The sequence below is a fragment of the Bos mutus genome, chromosome 5 (assembly GCF_027580195.1).
Source record: "Bos mutus isolate GX-2022 chromosome 5, NWIPB_WYAK_1.1, whole genome shotgun sequence".
Taxonomy (NCBI): domain Eukaryota; kingdom Metazoa; phylum Chordata; class Mammalia; order Artiodactyla; family Bovidae; genus Bos; species Bos mutus.
In genome coordinates this window covers 106609922-106628885 of record NC_091621.1, presented here as the reverse complement: position 1 = coordinate 106628885, position 18964 = coordinate 106609922, and the positions used below count along the sequence as shown (strand labels likewise).

The 18964-nt window shown below is 48.6% G+C and overlaps 1 protein-coding gene across 1 annotated transcript; it reads right to left on the bottom strand.

Annotated features, from left to right (window-relative positions):
* Positions 1-473: 473 nt before the first annotated feature.
* A4GALT (alpha 1,4-galactosyltransferase (P1PK blood group)) lies at positions 474-18310 on the bottom strand. The gene is made up of 3 exons (XM_005901974.3): positions 18171-18310; positions 3240-3314; positions 474-1716 (listed from the first exon to the last, which is right to left on the bottom strand). Exons 1-3 carry the CDS (start codon positions 18296-18298, stop codon positions 609-611), a joined length of 1311 nt encoding a protein of 436 aa, XP_005902036.3. The 5' UTR covers positions 18299-18310; the 3' UTR covers positions 474-608.
* Positions 18311-18964: the final 654 nt, after the last annotated feature.

Below are 18964 nucleotides of genomic sequence, written 5' to 3'. Positions count from 1 at the left end.
GGAGAAAGGACGGGGTGGGCAGGCAGGGCTTTCCCCAAGAGCTCCCCAGGCCAACTCTGCCGGCTGCCCACCCATCCCGGAAAAAAGAAACCAAACCCCAAAGCACCCCACCCCATGGGCTCTTGAAGCTGGGTCTGCTGCCCAGCCCCGCTACCAGCTGCCTCCTCCCCCTCCTTCCTACCCGCTTCTCCGTGCTCCCCCCGCCCCACCCTGACCTCGTGGGCACTTCAGCCTAGCCTGCCACCCTGCAAGGTGCTTTCATATCCACCGGGCTTGCCCATTGTGAACAAGACCCAGGTGTGCTCACCCGGCCCACTCCAGCTCATTCTGTCTGGAGACGCTTCCCCCACCCCTGGTTGTCTCAACCCTGTGACGGTACATGGGCCCAGGGCTCTGGCTCACCAGAGCAGGCCCCAGGGGCCGCAGCGCACCCTCCAGTAACAGCTCTCTGGCCAACAGTTCCCCGTCCTCCCCACCACCTGCCCCAGACCCTGGGGCTGCAGCGGCCCAGCCTCCCCGTCTCCAGCCCTCCCATCTCACCTCCCCTTGGAAGGCGGGCCCCAGAGCTCCTCTCTGCCAGGTGCAGGGAGGTGAGCTGGCAGGCCCCCTCACAAGTACATCTTCATGGCCTTGTGCGTCGTGGGGCAGTAGCGGGCATGGAGCTGGGCCAGCAGGGCCTTGGACGTGGCCTCAAAGCGTGTGCCCTGGCTCTTCTTGTTCCACACGTGGACCGCGAAGGTGGCATTGAGTAGCCGGGTCAGCTCCTGGGGGCTGATGTCTTCGAAGTACTTCTTCCAGTTCTGCCAGGGGATAGGGTAGAAGGCCTCGGGGGGCAGTGTGGTGACGCCGCGGCAGGCGCGGCTCTCGCTCAGGCTGCGGATGGAGCACCATTTCTTGAAGACCCGTGTGAGCAGCTGCGGGCCCTGGTGACCCCAGATCCAGCCGTTGTAGTGGGCCACGAAGTCATGCATGCACTGCGCCATGAACTCGTGGTGCTGCTCGAAGGCCAGGAAGGCGCCGTTGAGGACGTAGCGCGACTGGGTGCCCAGCGCGTTGGTCAGGTTCCTCAGGTCCTTGAGGACGATGAAGTCCGTGTCCAGGTAGATGCCGCCGAACTTCCACAGCAGCGCGATCCTGGAGGCGTCCGAGAGCACCGGCAGGAGGTAGGGCTCCCAGCGCCGCTGCACGGCCGCGTACCAGGCGGCCAGGGGCGTGTCCCGGAAGAGCTCCCCCAGGTCCAGGGGGCGCATCTGGACGTTGGGGAAGCAGCCCAGGAGCGAGAGGCCCAGGTGCCGCGGGCGGGAGGCGTTCCTGCCAGGCAGTCCCTTCATCAGGACCACCACTGGGGACTCGGGGTGCGCCCTGGCAGCTGACTCCACGGAGCACATGAACAGGAAGTTGGGGTTCGTCCGGTCAGAGGTCTCCAGGAAAAAGATGTTGCCTGGAGGCGGGATGCCGGAGGGCGGGGGTGTCGGGGGGACCATGTGGGGGCAGGGGACGTCCACAGGCAGGTTAGAGAGTTGTCCTTGGCCCCCCGGCTCTCCCACGACGTGCCAGTAGACCATGACGGAGACGAAGAAGGTGAGCTTGAAGCCAATGATGAACAGGGTGCAGACCCGCTGCCTCGGGGTGTCCCGGAGCAGCCGCAGCAGGCAGTCGGGGGGCGCCGAAGTCATCTCCCCAGATGTCAGGAGCCTCCAGCAGGAATCAGCTGGTCTGTAAGAAATGAGCACCACACTCAGGCAGCCTGCTGGCTTCCCCGGCCCAAGAACACTGCCCACAGACACCAGCCATGGCTGACCCGGGCTTCCAGACCCCACGGGCTGGCCAGATGCTCAGGGCCCCCTGTCTGACCTCAGCTGTACAGTGGGAGCAGCAGGCCATGGGCTGCGATCTGGGCAGAGGCCCTTCCACTCTGATATACTGGTGAGTTCCCCAAGGGCTGGGCCAGTGCCACCCACAATGTGAGGCCAGCATGGGCCCAGCGCAGGCTCTGGCCTCTCTCTGCAAGGTCTGTCCCCTTTGAACTGCCAGCCTCTGTTTTGAGACCCAATGCAGGCATCTCTCAGCCCCATTCGGTTCCACCAGCTGGGCCTGGATTTGGTCTAAGAGGAAGGGCTGCCCGCAGCCACAGGGACTTTCAGCAGGAGGCCTGGGGGGCTAGATGCCGGCATGCAAGCTCACTCAGAGGCAGGACAGGCAGACTCTAGGCACGTGGGCATGCTTGCTGGGTCCCCAAGCCCTTGGAGTGGGCATGACAGAGTCTCCTGGGCCCCTGGCTTTCCCAGCCCTCACCTGGAGGGAGGGGGACAGGGAGGTTGTGCTATATAAGCTGTCACTCTGTCACCTAACTAGCACCGCTGCCCTCGGACCCTCACTCTCTCTTGATGTCCAGGCTGTGGCTGGCCGGCAGGAGGAACATTCCTGGGTGTCTTGCAGGAGGCTGGGAGGAACAAGAGAGGCTTGCAGTGGGATCGTGTGAATCCTGGGACACATGGGACCTGTGTCTGCCTGAACCAGCTGCAGGACGGTCACACTGGAGCAAGGATTATATTCATTCACTCAGCGAATACTGACTGCCTACCATGCACATGTCAGAGGGCCTTCTCAGCACTTCAAACATATTAAGTCACTAAACACGGCTACCCTGCGGGGCGGGAATCATCCTTCTTTTACATGGTGAGAACACTGAGGCACAGAGAAGTCCGGTAACTCATGCAGAGTCCTCTGCTTGGCCGGTAGCAGGGCAGGGGGTTTGAACCCAGTCCACCTGGCTCCAGGTCTGTGCTCTCACCACTGAGACGTGCTGCCCTGCAGAGAGATGGCGCGGCCATGTGAATGTGCTGGCGCCTGGGGACTCGGTACATGTCGACCCGGACAGTCCTATGAACAGAATCCTGGCCAGCGCTTACTGTCCTGAATCCACAGCCATCCAGGCCTCAGTAACACCAGGGCGCAGTTGTATAGTTTCCACTTTAGAGGCCAGGAAGCTTGGGTGCAAGCGGCAGGGCACTGGGTGCAGCCTGGGGGAGCCACAGTCAACCCTTCCCCAGGACAGAGGGGTCTTGTGGTCACAGCGGGGTCCCAGGAGGCTGTGACTTGCCCAGTGGGGCCCGTCCCTCCCCAAGGCTGAGGCCAGGAACCACGGCTATGGCATGGGCTGGAAACTGACCAGCCTGGGCGGCCCATGGCGGCGAGATGGGGAACCGGGCAGCCTGGCCGGCCTCCTGGAGACACACCCTGGGTCAGCAGCCAGCGTTCTCTGCCAGCAGGAACCGGGTCCTTCCCCATGCTCTCCATGCCCGCAAATCCATCTGCAAAAGATGGCGAGAGACAGAGTGAGGCTGGTTCCCAGCCACAGGGGCCAGGCAGGCCGGGCCTGCAGCTCACTTGTTCATTCGGTCCTCCACTCGCTTGGCCCCTGGGGGAACATGCTGGGGAGAAGAGAAGAGTTAGGTGCAGCTCTACCCTGGAGGAGTGCTCAGCTTCAAGGGGAGATCACGTGGAGAGAGGCAATAACCCAGTGATGGCGGGACTGGAGCCAAGGGGCCAGTGGAGAGGGAGCAGGTGGCTTCCTGGAGGAGGTGACACTTGATGAGAAGGGAGTCAGCCATGAGCGTGGAGGAGACCTGCACACCTCTCTCCCCAGGGCCCGGCTCAGCGTCGGGTACACAGAGGTCACACAGGAAACGGACTCATGGGCTGATTCACTCACTCAACAGCCAGATAAGAAAAGAAAGAAAGTGAAGTCGTGTCCAACTCTTGCGACCCCATGGATTGTAAGCTACTATGTTCCTCTGTCGGAGAAGGCAATGGCACCCCACTCCAGTACTCTTGCCTGGAAAATCCCATGGATGGAGGAGCCTGGAAGGCTGCAGTCCATAGGGTTGCTAAGAGTCGGACTTGACTGGGCGACTTCACTTTCACTTTTCAGATTCATGCATTGGAGAAGGAAATGGCAACCCACTCCAGTGTTCTTGCCTGGAGAATCCCAGGGACGGTGGAGCCTGGTGGGCTGCCATCTATGGGGTCGCACAGAGTTGGACATGACTGAAGTGACTTAGCAGCAGCAGCAGCAGCAGCATGCTCCTCTGTCCATGGGATTTTCCAGGCAACAGCCAGGGGGACGATTTAAAAACACAAGTGTGGCCAGGCTGCTTCTCTGCTCAGATGATGAGTAAGGTGGGAGGCCTAGTTCATGAGGGGGTAGCATGTCCCCCAACCCAGACCTCACACCTGCTTCTCTCCCCATCACCACCTGGCTTCCTGGTTCTTCCTCAAACCCATCCCCCCACACTGCTGACTCTGGGCCTCCGCACCTGCTATTCCCTCTGCTCGGAATGCTCTCCTGCAGATGTTCACAGGGCTGGCTCCTTCATCTTCCCACGTCCTCCCCGCCCTGGCCCCTCTACGATCCCAGCTTCCCCCCGACCCCACAGCCTCCTCCTCTGGTCTGTTCTCCCTAGTACTTATTCTAATATACGGTACTTTTGTGTACTTGTCAGTTTGGTTATTTATTTGGAACATAACCCCTATGAGGACAGGTATTTTTGTATGTCTGGTGTAGGTTTATTTATTTTTTTAGTGTCTAGAATACTGCCTGGATCTTGGTATGTAATAAATAAATACTGAGTAAGTGAGTGACTCAGCGTGTGGGTGTGTACCTATGTAAAAGAGCAAGCGAGTGAATGAAGGGGCCAATCAATGAGTGATCAGTGAATAATGAACCAACAGATGAATGAGTTAGCAAATCAACAAGTGAGGAAATAGTCAGTGAGCACATGAGGGGAGGAAACTGGGGGGTCAGAGAGAGCTGCCTGGGATCCCCCAGCTGGGCTGTGAGTGGCGGAGCCGTTGATGTCAACCCGTAACCTTGTGTTCCCGGGCCCTGGTTTTCCCCTACAGGGAGAGAGGCTATTTTGGTCCTGAGTATTTTTAATCCTCTGTGAACCACACTGCTGAGTGCACACAGACGGGCGGCGGATGGAGCGAGGCCGGGGCTGTGTGGGGGCCCGGAGGGTCCTGGCTCTCCCATGGGGTGTGTTTTCGGGGTGGGGATAGGAGCCTGTCGAGAAGGCAGGATGTGCTGGCTGTGGCTGAGGAGCCAGACTCGAGCAGCAGTACCGTATTTGGTGCCGGAGCCCAAGACTCGGGAATGGAAACCGTTTATGACGCGAAGCTGGCCACAGCCCAGTAGCCGTGTGACCTCAGGCCCAAAGCACTCTCCAGTCCCCGGGAGAGCCTCACAGCCCAAGTCCTGGCCTTTGTCAGTCCTGCCTGGCGCGTTCCTGCCACCTTCTCCTGTCTCCCGGCCGCCACCTCCAGCCCTGCCCTGGGGAGATATTCCCCGTTAGCACTTAACTGCAGTCATGCCCCAGCTCTAAGTCCTTCTGTGGCTCTCCATCATCAAGACCCAGTGTGGTCCAGGTCAGGGAGGAAGGAAGGGTAAGAAATGCAGGACTGGCAGAGACAGAAGGCTGAAGGTCCGACCAGTCCCCATCTGAGCTGGCCCTTGGCACCAGCTCTGTGGCTCCTACCTCAGGAGCATGGCATCAGGCTCATATGTCTAGAAAAGGCTCTGGGACCTGGTGCTCATCACCCCTGACCATGGCCTACACCCATCTCTGCCCCCTAGTAGGGAGCCTCCACCTCTGACCCTCGCTGGGCTCCTGCGTCCAGCCCGTGGCAGAGAAAAGGGTTATAAGTCATGTATAACTGGGGTCCCCAGGGGAGACAGGGTGGCCGTCTGCTGGTCTGGGTGGTCCAGCATCCATTCCCACTTCTGATAACTGCACCCCGATTTCCTTTGGGGAACCGCCCCTGCCCCACAGACTCCACTCCCAACTCTGGGGGTGGACACGGGATTCGGGTCTGGGCACTGGCTGTGCAGTGCTCGCCAGCCACAGTGATGGCCCCACACTCTGCTCCCAGAGTGCAGAAGGCGCCATGGATGCTGGTGGCTTGCTCATCGGGGGAAGATGAGGACAAGACCTGGTAAATGCGGGATGGGAGCTCTCTGGCACTTACTGGGCTTAGGAGCCACCGACTGTCCCAAACTAGAGGCGACTCACCCAGCCCCTCACACAAGAGGGGGTGAAATGGAGGCTTAGTGATGCTCAGTCCCACGCAGAGAATCACAGTCGAGGCAGGACTAGAACTCGGCTCTCACGCCAGCCCACATGCAACTAGACATCAGGGTTGCAATTTCTCCAGTGTTTCCCTCCCACTGGCCCTGGGAGCCAGGACGCAGCTCTGGACTCAGCAGATGCAAGCGACTACCTGTCCTCCACTTCTGTGACAGTCACTTAATTTAAAAAGAATGATTTAAAATTTTTTAAATACTTTGTTTTGGCCTTGCCGCATGGCCTGCGGGATCTTAGTTCCCCAACCAGGGATCGGACCTGAGCCACCTGCAGTGGAAGTGCAGAGTCTTAACCATCGGACTGCCAGGGAAGTCCTCTCTTCTTTTTATTAATTTATTTTATTCATTTATTCATTTGGCTGTGCTGGGTCTCGGTCTCAGCACGTGGGGTCTTTGATCTTCACTGTGGCCTGTGAGATCTAGTTCTATGACCAGGGATCAAACCTGGGCCCCTCTCCACATTCCCTGCATCGGGAATGTGGAGTCTTAGCCTCTGGACCACCAGGGAAGTCCCCGACAGGTCACCCTAAGACCAGGGGCCTCAGTTTCCTCACCTGTGGGAGGGGGATGCGGAGGCTGCCCTGGGTACCACGTGCATCTCGACCTGCACGTGGCCCTTGCTGGCTCTGCTATCGGCTGGGGGCACTGTAGGGTTTGGAAACCAATGCCTGTGCGCAGATATGCATAGGAAGGATGGAGGAGACACTGCCAGAGGGTCCTTCTCCTTCCTGGAGACCCCCAGGACTGCAGAGGTAGCAGCTGGAGGAACCTTGTTCTCTGATATGGAGGGCGGACCCTGACTGGAGAGGAGAGAAGAGCCTTGAAGCAAAGGATGGCACCTTCCAAAGATTTCTCCAATCAACCAGTCGGCAATCCGTCGATGCCGCAACCCCACCCGCCTCTTCCTCCGTTCTGTCCCTGGCCCCTCTCTCGGCCCCTCCTGCCCCTTCCTCTCCCCTGCTGCCCCACCCGGTCTGTGTCTCTCTCCATCTCCTTCCCTCTCAAACAACCCCGGGGTGCCGTTTTTGGTCCTTGACTCCGTGATCCTGCATAGGGGCAGGGGTGCAATGGGAGGACACAGAGACGGACAGGGGCCAACGGCCAGGTTGACAGCACTCAAAGGACCGGATAAGCAGCTGCTTCCCCTCACCCCAAGGAAGCTCTTCCCCAAGCTAGGGACCCAAAGGCCCCAACTGGCACCTGTGCCCCATATCAAGTCAAAGACACCAGGAGACTTAGGGCCGGGGACCTGGCGGAGGTGGGCGTGCCGCGGGTGACAGAAGAGATGGGGGAGGACCTCCCTTGCGGTCCAGGGCTTAAGACTCTGCCCTTCCATTGCAGGGGCTGGGGCTCCACCTCTGGTTGGGGAACAAAACCCCACACGACAAAAAGGCAGGGCCAAAATACAAATAAATAAAATAAAATGGTTAATTAAAAAAAAGAGAGATCAGAGAGTCAACTGCTTCCTTCTGCTGGAGGAAGATGCATCTCATGGGGGTCAGGAGGCCCTGACCGGCCCCGGCTGGGGTCAGCGTGTTTCTCAGTTCAGCCTGATCCCCAGTGAGGGCTGTAGGGTCATTCCAGCTCATTCCTGCACCCGCTCCCCTGTTTAACCTTCAGAAAACGAAAGGGACTTGTCCAAGGGGCCATTCTAGAGGCACTGGGGTGGGAGGGTGCGTGCAGGTCTGCCCAGCCCCGCTCGAATTGCTCTGTGACTTTAGGCAACTCCCCTTCCTTTGTTGGGCGTCAGGTTCCTCCTGCACCATGGGGAAGGGAGAGCCGGACTGACCGAAAGTTCTAACTGTGGGAACACGGGGCCTGTGCTGATCTACCTCCCTGATAAGTTAATGGCTGAGCAGATATGGAGGCTATACACCGAGGGATCCCAGGGCAGGTCACCCAGCTAGGAAATGGAGTATAGAATTCAAACCCAGGTCCCTGCTGACAGCTTCTGTTCCGCCACTGATTGGCTCTGTGACCTTGGGCCTGGGCCTGCCCCCATGCCCTTTACATTAATAAAATTGAGGGGGGTGGGCTTTTGGTCTTAGAATTCAGACCCTCCTTGGTGTGAAAAATCAATATCTCCAGCTTCCAAACCCTACTTGGAGGATCTGCTGTCCAGTCCTCCTGCGGACCCCATCCCCACTCTTTCAGGGCATAAATGATTTCTACTCAAGAAGTAAGACTGACGGATACTAAAAAGCAGTGATCCTGGTACAAGTGGCTGTTTTCAGAGCGGAGGTTACAAAGTGTTCCCCCTCCAAAGCCCCTAAGTTGTTCCGAGGACAGAAATTCCTGAAGCCAGACTCCAGCAGGCAGCGTCTTGCTCTTGGGGGGTTATGACAGATGGAAAAATAGGAGGAGGAGCCCTCTGTTTCCAAGAGGAACGAGGCACATTCTTAGTTCTGAGTCTTCCCTCTTCTACTGATGTCAGACTGAGCCATGAGGGAAAGGAAAAAAATAAACCACAAGCTACAGCATTAGGGAAAGAGACCAGGAGCAGGACAAACTCATAAACTTCAAGTCACATGTAAGTGTTGCACAAGGCACCCGAGACCAGCAGATATGGCAGTGGGGGTGGGGAGGAGAGTGGTACCGGGGGTGCCCAGTAGTGCTGGGTCATAGCAATCGCCACTTCTAAAAGGAAGACGAGGGCCGCCCCGTTGTCCAGTAGTTAAGACTCTGCTTTCAATGCAGGGGGCATGGGTGTGATCTCTGGTTGGGGAACTAAGATCCCACATGCCATGCGGTGTGACCAAAAAATAAACAAATTAAAAAAAGGAAGACAAATAAGACAGGAGCCAAGGGCTTAATGAACCAGGAGGGTTCAAGGTTGGAGGTGGTGGCCTCTTGAATCAGGCTGGGTTCTGAGAGGCAACAGAAGGGAAGCTGCAGAGGAAGATCGTATATTAAAGGAACAATCCATTCCTGTAAAAACAGAAGGAGTCTTTCAGTAGAGAAATCTAGAGAACGATCCTGGCCTGTCTCCCAATTTCCATCAAAACCTCCTGTTAGTTGCTGGTCCAGGAAAATTCTGCTAATTCAAGTAGAGGGAAAAAAAAAATTGTTAAAGGCATAAACACAACATCCATCCAAAGATGCTACGTGAATGAAGAGGGAAAGGGACACTGGTGTTCCCTTATGTAAAAAGATGAGTCACTATAAAAATATTGCCACAAAACAAAAATTCTAATCCAAAATGGCAGCATGAACTGAAAACAATTGAAATAAAAAACCCTAAGAAAAAAGTAGTTCCCACTTGAAGGAAGACCAGAAAGCAGAAATACAAGAACTGGGGAAGTTCTTGAAAAAGATATGAAGACAACAGGTGAGAACTGATAGGCCTCAGGAAAGAACTAGAAGAAAAAGACAAAAACATTTCAGAAATGAAGGCCAAACTACACGAAACCCAGGGAGAGCAGACATGAAGTACAGTAAGAGGCACAGGGCTTAAAATGAGAAAAGGGAACAAAACCAGATAGAAGTAAAGAGATGAAAGAATTCAAGAAGATGGAGAAAAGATGTAAGGAGATACAACAAATGCATAACTAGGGTTTCTAAAGAAGAAGATGAAAACAATGGACCAGAAGAAACATTTAAAATTATAATTCAGGAAAACTTTTCTGAAATAAGGGAAGATTTCATTTCATGAATCGAAACAGTACTCCATGTAGTACTGGAGATCAGTGACCCAGAATGGTAAGTCTCAAGACATTTTCTAGCAAAATGAATGAACTTTGTAAAGACACAAGAATAAATCTTTGGGCAGCTACCTGTGGCTCAGATGGTAAAGAATCTGCCTGCAACATAGGAGACCCAGGTTCGAACTCTGGGTTGGGAAAACCCCCTGGAGGAGGGAATGGCTACCCACTCCAGTATTCTTGCCTGGAGAATCCCAGGGACAGAGGAGCCTGGCGGGATACAGTCCCGTAGGGTCACAAAGAGTCAGACACGACTGAGTGACGGAGCATGCACACAGAAAGACCTATGAAGGAAACAGAGTCAGGCTGGTATCAGATTTCTCAGCAGACACTCAAGGACAGATAGTGGAGCAACACCTACAGGATATCCTCCAGGAAAGAAATTGTGAGCCAAAAAGTAATATACGGCATCCCTTCGTATCCACGAAGGGAAGTGGTTCCAGGACTCCCACAGCCACCAAAATCCACAGATGCTCAAGTCCATGACATAAAATGGTGTAGTATTTGCATATAAGCTAGACACATTTCCTAAATTCTCTAAATCATCTCTAGATTATCTATTATACCCAATATAAAGTGAAAAGTAAAAGTGTCAGTCGCTCAGTAATGTAAATGCTACATTAATAGTTGCAAGTGTGCAGCACAGTCAGGTTTTCCTTTTTGGAATGTTCTGGAATTTTTTTCCTTTTAAGAATTTAGACCCACAGTTGGTTGAATCTGTGGATGTGGAACCCAGAGATTTGGAGGGTTGAGTGTATAGCCAAGCTGTTCTTTAAATATAAAGGTTACACACCAAGTTTCAAAGTATAAGGACTTGGGCAATAATGTATTATGAGTAATAAGCACAGCAAACCGAATGGTGACTGGGCTAACTTTAGTAACAGCACTGAATATATTTTTTTTTTTTTTTTTTTTTTTTTTATTTTTTTAAAAAAAAAATCACATGCTCCCCATCCTGAACCCTCCTCCCTCCCAACCTCCCCATACCATCCCCTGGGCCTTCCCAGCGCACCAGCCCCAAGCATCCAGCATCGTGCACTGAACCTGGACTGGCATCTCGTTTCATACATGACATTTCACATGTTTCAATGACATTCTCCCAAATCTTCCCACCCTCTCCCACAGAGTCCATAAGACTGTTCTATACATCAGTGTCTCTTTTGCTGTCTCGTACACAGGGTTATCGTTACCATCTTTCTAAATTCCATATACATGCGTTAGTATACTGTATTTATGTTTTTCCTTCTGGCTTACTTCACTCTGTATAATAGTGTCCAGTTTCATCCACCTCATTAGAACTGATTCAAATGTATTCTTTTTAATGGCTGAGTAATACTCCATTGTGTATATGTACCACAGCTTTCTTATCCATTCATCTGCTGATGGACATCTAGGTTGCTTCCATGTCCTGGCTATTATAAACAGTGCTGTGATGAACATTGGGGTACACGTGTCTCTTTCCCTTCTGGTTTCCTCAGTGTGTATGCCCAGCAGTGGGATTGCTGGATCATAAGGCAGTTCTATTTCCAGTTTTTAAGGAATCTCCACACTGTTCTCCATAGTGGCTGTACTAGTTTGCATTCCACCAACAGTGTAAGAGGGTTCCCTTTTCTCCACACCCTCTCCAGCATTTATTATTTGTAGACTTTTGGATCGCAGCCATTCTGACTGGTGTGAAATGGTACCTCATAGTGGTTTTGATTTGCATTTCTCTGATAAAGAGTGATGTTGAACATCTTTTCAAGTGTTTGTTAGCCATCTGTATGTCTTCTTTGGAGAAATGTCTATTTAGATCTTTGGCCCATTTTTTGATTGGGTCATTTATTTTTCTGGAGTTGAGCTGTAGGAGTTGCTTGTATATTTTTGAAATTAGTTGTTTGTCGGTTGCTTCATTTGCTATTATTTTCTCCCATTCTGAAGGCTGTCTTTTCACCTTGCTAATAGTTTCCTTTGATGTGCAGAAGCTTTTAAGTTTAATTAGGTCCCATTTGTTTATTTTTGCTTTTATTTCCAATATTCTGGGAGGTGGGTCATAGAGGATCCTGCTGTGATGTATGTCAGAGAGTGTTTTGCCTATGTTCTCCTCTAGGAGTTTTATAGTTTCTGGTCTTATGTTGAGATCTTTAATCCATTTTGAGTTTATTTTTGTATATGGTGTTAGAAAGTGTTCTAGTTTCATTGTTTTACAAGTGGTTGACCAGATTTCCCAGCACCACTTGTTAAAGAGATTGTCTTTAATCCACTGTATATTCTTGCCTCCTTTGTCAAAGATAAGGTGTCCATATGTGCGTGGATTTATCTCTGGGCTTTCTATTTTGTTCCATTGATCTATATTTCTGTCTTTGTGCCAGTACCATACTGTCTTGATAACTGTGGCTTTGTAGTAGAGCCTGAAGTCAGGTAGGTTGATTCCTCCAGTTCCATTTTTCTTTCTCAAGATCGCTTTGGCTATTCGAGGTTTTTTGTATTTCCATACAAATTGTGAAATTATTTGTTCTAGCTCTGTGAAGAATTCTGTTGGTAGCTTGATAGGGATTGCATTGAATCTATAAATTGCTTTGGGTAGTATACTCATTTTCACTATATTGATTCTTCCAATCCATGAACATGGTATATTTCTCCATCTATTAGTGTCCTCTTTGATTTCTTTCACCAGTGTTTTATAGTTTTCTATATATAGGTCTTTAGTTTCTTTAGGTAGATATATTCCTAAGTATTTTATTCTCTTCGTTGCAATGGTGAATGGAATTGTTTCCTTAATTTCTCTTTCTGTTTTCTCATTATTAGTGTATAGGAATGCAAGGGATTTCTGTGTGTTGATTTTATATCCTGCAACTTTACTATAATCATTGATTAGTTCTAGTAATTTTCTGGTGGAGTCTTTAGGGTTTTCTATGTAGAGGATCATGTCATCTGCAAATAGTGAGAGTTTTACTTCTTCTTTTCCGGCACTGAATATATTTAACTTCAGCTCCTCTCCATCCCCCCAAAAGGCAGGAATAAGGATGCCAGGATGGAACGACAGTGGTGTCTAGTCAGACGATGTAAGAATGTAAAAAAAAATTGGTAGGACAGGCAAAAAGAAGGTGGAAAGTAGAACAAGTTCTGGTTGCCTCATCTCTAACTGCTAGGGGGTAAAAACTAAAGCGGTAAAAGTTTGAGCATATTTAGAGTGCAAAGGTGATACAAAGAAGGATAATACTACCCAATGTTATTGCATCTAATAAGATGAACCGTCATGAACCACTAAAAAATAAAAACGCTGCCAATTAGGCAAAACCACTCTGCTTTCTTATTATGTAGGATTTTTCTTTTGCAAGAATTTTTTTTTTAAGTTAGATTTTTAAATCACCTATCACATCTGTGTATACATAGGACGGAAGGAAGGAAGGAATGGTATGAAGGAAGGAATTCCATAGGAAGGAATATAAGTAAAATAAATTGAGTAAGGCGTTACTGGAAGTTCACCACACGTAAAACCCGACTCTTCTGAACGATTTCACCTCAGTGTCACTGTCTGTGCTTTCCCACACGGTAGCATCAGGTCCAATTTACATGATTGAACTTGAGTGGGGGAGCATTTTGGTAGCTGCTGGGGCTCCCTGCATGGATACTAAGGGGCAACCATATATTAATCTTTGGCTCACACTTTCCATCAACTGTGGGTGGCACAACACTTCTTCAGAGCGCTTCACTCGTGCCTCAAGAGGTTTTTTCCGAGCTGCGGACATCTCTTCAGGTGGTCATGTCACCGAATGAGCAGGAAGTGGCAAATGTCAGGAACACTGCCTGACTGAGAGCTTCCAGAAGCACTGGATGGAAACAATATACGCCTTACTCAGCACAGTATCGGCTGAAATGAGTAGTGACTAGAGAAAGGGGAGGATGGAGAAGAAGCAAGTTAAATGTATTGTTATTCATAGAAGAGAAACAATAGACACCATCTAAAGAAAGAAGGGACTAAGAGGATTATATGAAGGATAAATATAAAAAAATGGAGCCACTCGAACAAATTACAAGCTTTCCCAAATATCAGAAAGATTCCTATTTTTTGTTTTGGGTTGTTTGTTTGTTTTCATCAGAATATAGCCCTCCCAGGGGCTTCCCTGGTGGTCCAGTGGCTAAGACTGTGCTCCCAAGGCAGGGGGCCTGGGTTCAGTCCCTGGTTAGGGAACTAGATCCCACATGTCACAACGAAAGATCCCACATGTCACAACGAAAGATCCCACATGCTGCAACAAAGGATCTCTCATGCAACTAAGACCCAGTAGGGCCAAACAAGTAAATACATATGTGTATATATTATATACAAAAAGGAATGTAGCCCTCCCGCAAGCACAAAGGCATGCATACATATGGACACAGCATGACTGGGAAGATCATAGACCTAAGCCATATCAATAAATATAAACAGATTTAACTTATCTATACAAAGGAAAAGGTTTTTTTAGTTTAGATCCAAGCAAATTCCAACTCTATCTTGTGTTTGAGAGACATACATCAAAAAAGTGATTTAGAAGGTTAAAAGTAAAAGAATGAGCAAACGTTTAAAGACACATACAAACAAAAACAAAGCTGAAGCCATAATCTTAGTATCTGACAATGGGAGTTAAAGCCAGGAATCTCTAAATGAGCCAAAGAAAGGCCACTTATAGTGCTAACTGGTATAATCCACAAGGCGTCAAACATACTGCAGCAATTTTCAGAAGAAATTACAGGGATGTCAGGATAAACAGACGGCAACACACTAGTAACAGACTGTAATTCACCTTTCTGAGTCCAAGAAACAAGTAGATCAAACACAAAATAATTCAGATCTACAAAATAATCAAGAAGTACTACTCTATATCAAATTCTTGATCCTAATAATAAATAATTCACTTTCAAGAGAACATTTATGAAAACTGAAAACCTCAACAAAACCCATAAACATAAAAAATACATTTTATAAATGCAAAGCAGTGTGTGATGAGAAATTAACGTGAAAGTTAGGAACTTTTTTTAAAAACAAAACCTCTCTCTTGGACAATTCTTGAGCCAAAAGGGAAGTACAAACGGGATCTGTGGCATTTCTAGAAAACAACCATATCAAGATACCAAGAATCTGAATCTACAAGACACAGCTGCAGATTTATCAGAAGAATGTTTATAGCCTCCAATCATGTGACAAGTAACACAGGGCCGATAAGAAGAAAGCAAGCAGCAGGCGAAAAATGGGAGAAAAAGAACCTAAACATTTCCTTAAAATGTTAGAAAATAAACAAGAAGACTAAGGAAAGAAAAATTACAGTAGAAAAAAGTCAGGAAGCAGATAAGCAGTAGAACTAAGACATAAGGCCAAAAAACAGGCTCTTTGGGAAAAAATTCAATGAAATATATAAATCACAATTAACCTAATTAAGAAGACAAGAGAACTGAGGAGATGAGTGAGCACCCAGTGCAAACTAAGTCATGCCAAATGGCAAAGGAACCAAAGAAGCAGAGGAAAACTTTTTTTTTTTTTTTAATCGTAAGATAGTGCTTTGCAAATAACATCTGAAACCTGAAAAAAATAATTTCTAGACAAATGTAATAAATCAAGACTGCTCCCAGAACAGTCAGTCTAGACAGGCCAACCTTTACATAAGAAATAGAATTATACAAGATCATTAAGAAACAAAGGAACAAGACATTTTTAGAGAGGAATTTTACGAATTTACGTAACAGAAGATCTCAATGCTTTTAAAGGTGTTAAATAGTAAAATATAAGAAAGAACACTTTTAAAAATTTTAAGTATGGTGGTTTATTCACTAAATCATATCGGAGTCTTGCAATCCCATGGACTGTAGCCCACCAGGCTCCTCCATCCACAGGATTTTCCAGGCAAGAATCCTGGAGTCGATTGTCACTTCCTTCTCCAGGGTACCTTCCTGACCCAGGGATTGAATCCAGGTCTCCTGCATTGCCAGATGGATGGATTCTTTACTGACTGAGCCACCAGAGAAGTCTAAGTTAAGTATAAAGAATTTAAATTAGTATAATATAGACATCAAAACCTGACAAAGATTGCACAAGACACTCTACTGACCAATATCACTTATGAATACTACTGTAAAAATCCTAAATAAAAAAAGCAGACAGAATTCAACAGCACATCAAAACAATGAAAAATCAAAACCATGTGGGTTGGGACTTCCTAGGTGGTCTAGTGGCTAAGACTCCACACTCCCAACGCAGGGGGCCCTGGGTCAATCCCTGGTCAGGGAACTAGATCCCACATGCCATAACAAAACAAAACAAAACCAAGTGGGTTTTATTCTTGGAATTCAAGGATGGTTCAATATTAGGATGTCTTTAATATAATTCACCATATTCATAGATCTAAGGAGAAAAACCATACTATCCCCCAGAAATGCTAAAGTAATTTGACAGGGTTTCCAATACTTCCTGCATAAATTAGGAATCAGTGGATACTTCCTTAAGAAAATTATGTATATCAACATCAAAGCCAAGAGCCAGCTTCATACAGGAGTGTGAACACTCAGCTTCATACATACATACAGGAGTGTGAACACTCAGCTAGAGGTAACTCTAGCTGAAGATAGGAAAAGGACAAAGTGTCCAGCACCCTCACGGGCACTGGAGGTGTTCATCAAAGCAACTCAACAAGAGAGAGAAATTAGAGCTATAAAAACTGAATGAAAGTGGAAGTTGCTCAGTTGTGTCCGACTCTTTGCCACCCCATGGACTGCAGCCCGCCAGGCTCCTCTGTCCATGGAATACTGCAGGCAAGAATACTAGAGTGGGTTGCTATGCCCTTTTCCAGGAGATCTTCCTGACCCAGGGATCGAACCTGGGTCTCTGACATTGCAGGCAGATTCTTTACTGTCTGAGCTACCAGTGAAGCTATGATACAAACAGGGGGCAAACCAACCCCCTCACCAAACCTCAAATAGAAAAAGCTAAAATTACTGCTGTTTTTATACAATACTACTATATACCTAGAAAAGTCAAGAGAAACTGTTGAAAAACTCCTGCTAATAAAGAAATACCATAAGGTGATAGGAAACAGACACATACACAAATATAAAAAAGCAGCTAGAAGCAGAAGATACAATGAAGAGACTCCTACTCACAACCACCGTCACAATACTTAGGGTTACACTTAACAAAAGGTGTTCAACATTCATGTGAACAACAATTTAAAGCCGCTGACAATACAAAGTACACGTGAACAAGTGGAAACTTGCACCATGTTTTTGGACAGAAGATTCAGCTTTTTAAAGATGTCGATGTTATCTTAGCCGATGGATAAACTGCACTCGGTTCTGCAGTTCAACAAACTGATTCTAAAGTTTATCAAAAAATAAGCAAGGGACGTCCCTGGTGGTACAGTGGTAAAGAATCTGCCTGCTCTTGTAGGGGACATAGATTCAGTCCCTGGCCTGGGAAGATCACATACCACAGGGCAACTAAGCCCGTGAGCCACAACTTCTGAAGCCCATGTACCTAGAGCCTGTGCTCTGCAACAGGAGAAGCCACTGCAATGAGAAGCCTGAGCCCAGCAACTAGAGAGTAGGCCCCACTCGCTGCAACTAGAGAAACGAAGACTCAGCACAGCCAAATAGAGAAATAAAATAAAATTTAACAAAGAAAAGTAAGCAAAAAACCTACAGGAAAACTCTGAGGAAAGGAAGACATGAAGAAGGACTGGTCTTTCAGAGACTGACAGATGAAGCACCAATAACTAAAAGAACCTAGTTTTTGCATGTAAATAGGGGAATGAAACAAAGCACAGAAAGAGTATGGTATTTGCATATCCAACACAGGCAGCATCTACAAATGCGTCAGTAAAAATGGACCTTTTAACACAGCTGTTGGGCAAGCAGGGAAGCCAGCAGGGAAAAAGAACCAGATGAGTTGATATCTCAGAATATGCCCAGGATAAATCCCAAATGTAATAATAAATGTTTCAGACAAAACACAAATGAATTCCTTAATAAACAGAGTTGGGAAGGTTTTCTTAATTATGCATGAAATCTAGAAGTCATGAAAAGAAAAAATTTCCCTGCAACCTTTCGCCAAATACCGAGAAAGTAAAAAACACAAGTGGCAGCTTGGGATGGCTTTTGTTTCTCTCAGATCCCAGACATCTCATTTTTCTAACTTAGAAAGCAATCCCACAAATCAAGGGGAAAAATGAACAATCCAAAAGAAACTGAGCCAAGGTCACATCACACACACCCACCCACACACACACGCTGATGCTTAAACAGATAAGCAAGATGGGGGAGCTTTTCGTAAGTAAGAAAAATGCAGGTCAAAACAGTCAGATAGCATCTCTCACCCATCAGATTTGCAAGAATCTAAAACTTCCACAACACATCCTTCAGGCAAGGCTCTGAGGAAACAGGCATCCATACAGTGCTGGTAGGGGTGGAGGGTAAGGGACCAACATCCATCAAAATTACACATTCACGTACCCTTTCGCCTCGCAGTCCCACTCTGTGAATTTATCCTACAGATAAGTGATATTTGTACCAGTCACAAGTTTGTTTGCAACCGCAAATGATTAGAAACAACCCAAGGTCTTCCTTGAAGGAACTGGTTAAGCACACAGTGACCCTGATATCTTGGAAAACAATGTCCGCTCCCAGGGGGCCAGGAACAAGGCCACTCTGACTCATCACATGGCCAGCACAGACCCTAGCACATCAAAGGTGCTTAATGCATATTTTCTGAAAGAATGCATGAATGATCCCTAAACTGCCCAGAAAGCCAGGATCAAATGAGCAACTAATCTAGGGGAGTGGCATCTGCAAACCGGCAAACCCTGAGCCCGCAGAGGACAACGGTCAGGATGTGTAATTGACGTATCCCGCCTCACCATCCAAGGGCACAAAATATGGTTGCATGCCGTGTCCCTTCATATTCAAGTGCCTAAGTATGCACCTGTCCCAGGAGAGAAAGGTGACCTTCCCAACACTACATGGCTAGTACCTGTCGGGGGGAGGGGTCGAGGGGGGTGGCGCCAGGATCTACTCTCAGGTATGTCTGCATCTGAAAGTCTCAGAGGCTTTTTTCTTCCCTGAGGCCATCCCGGCCCCCAGGGTCACTCTGCAGTAGAGCCTGGGCTCCAGC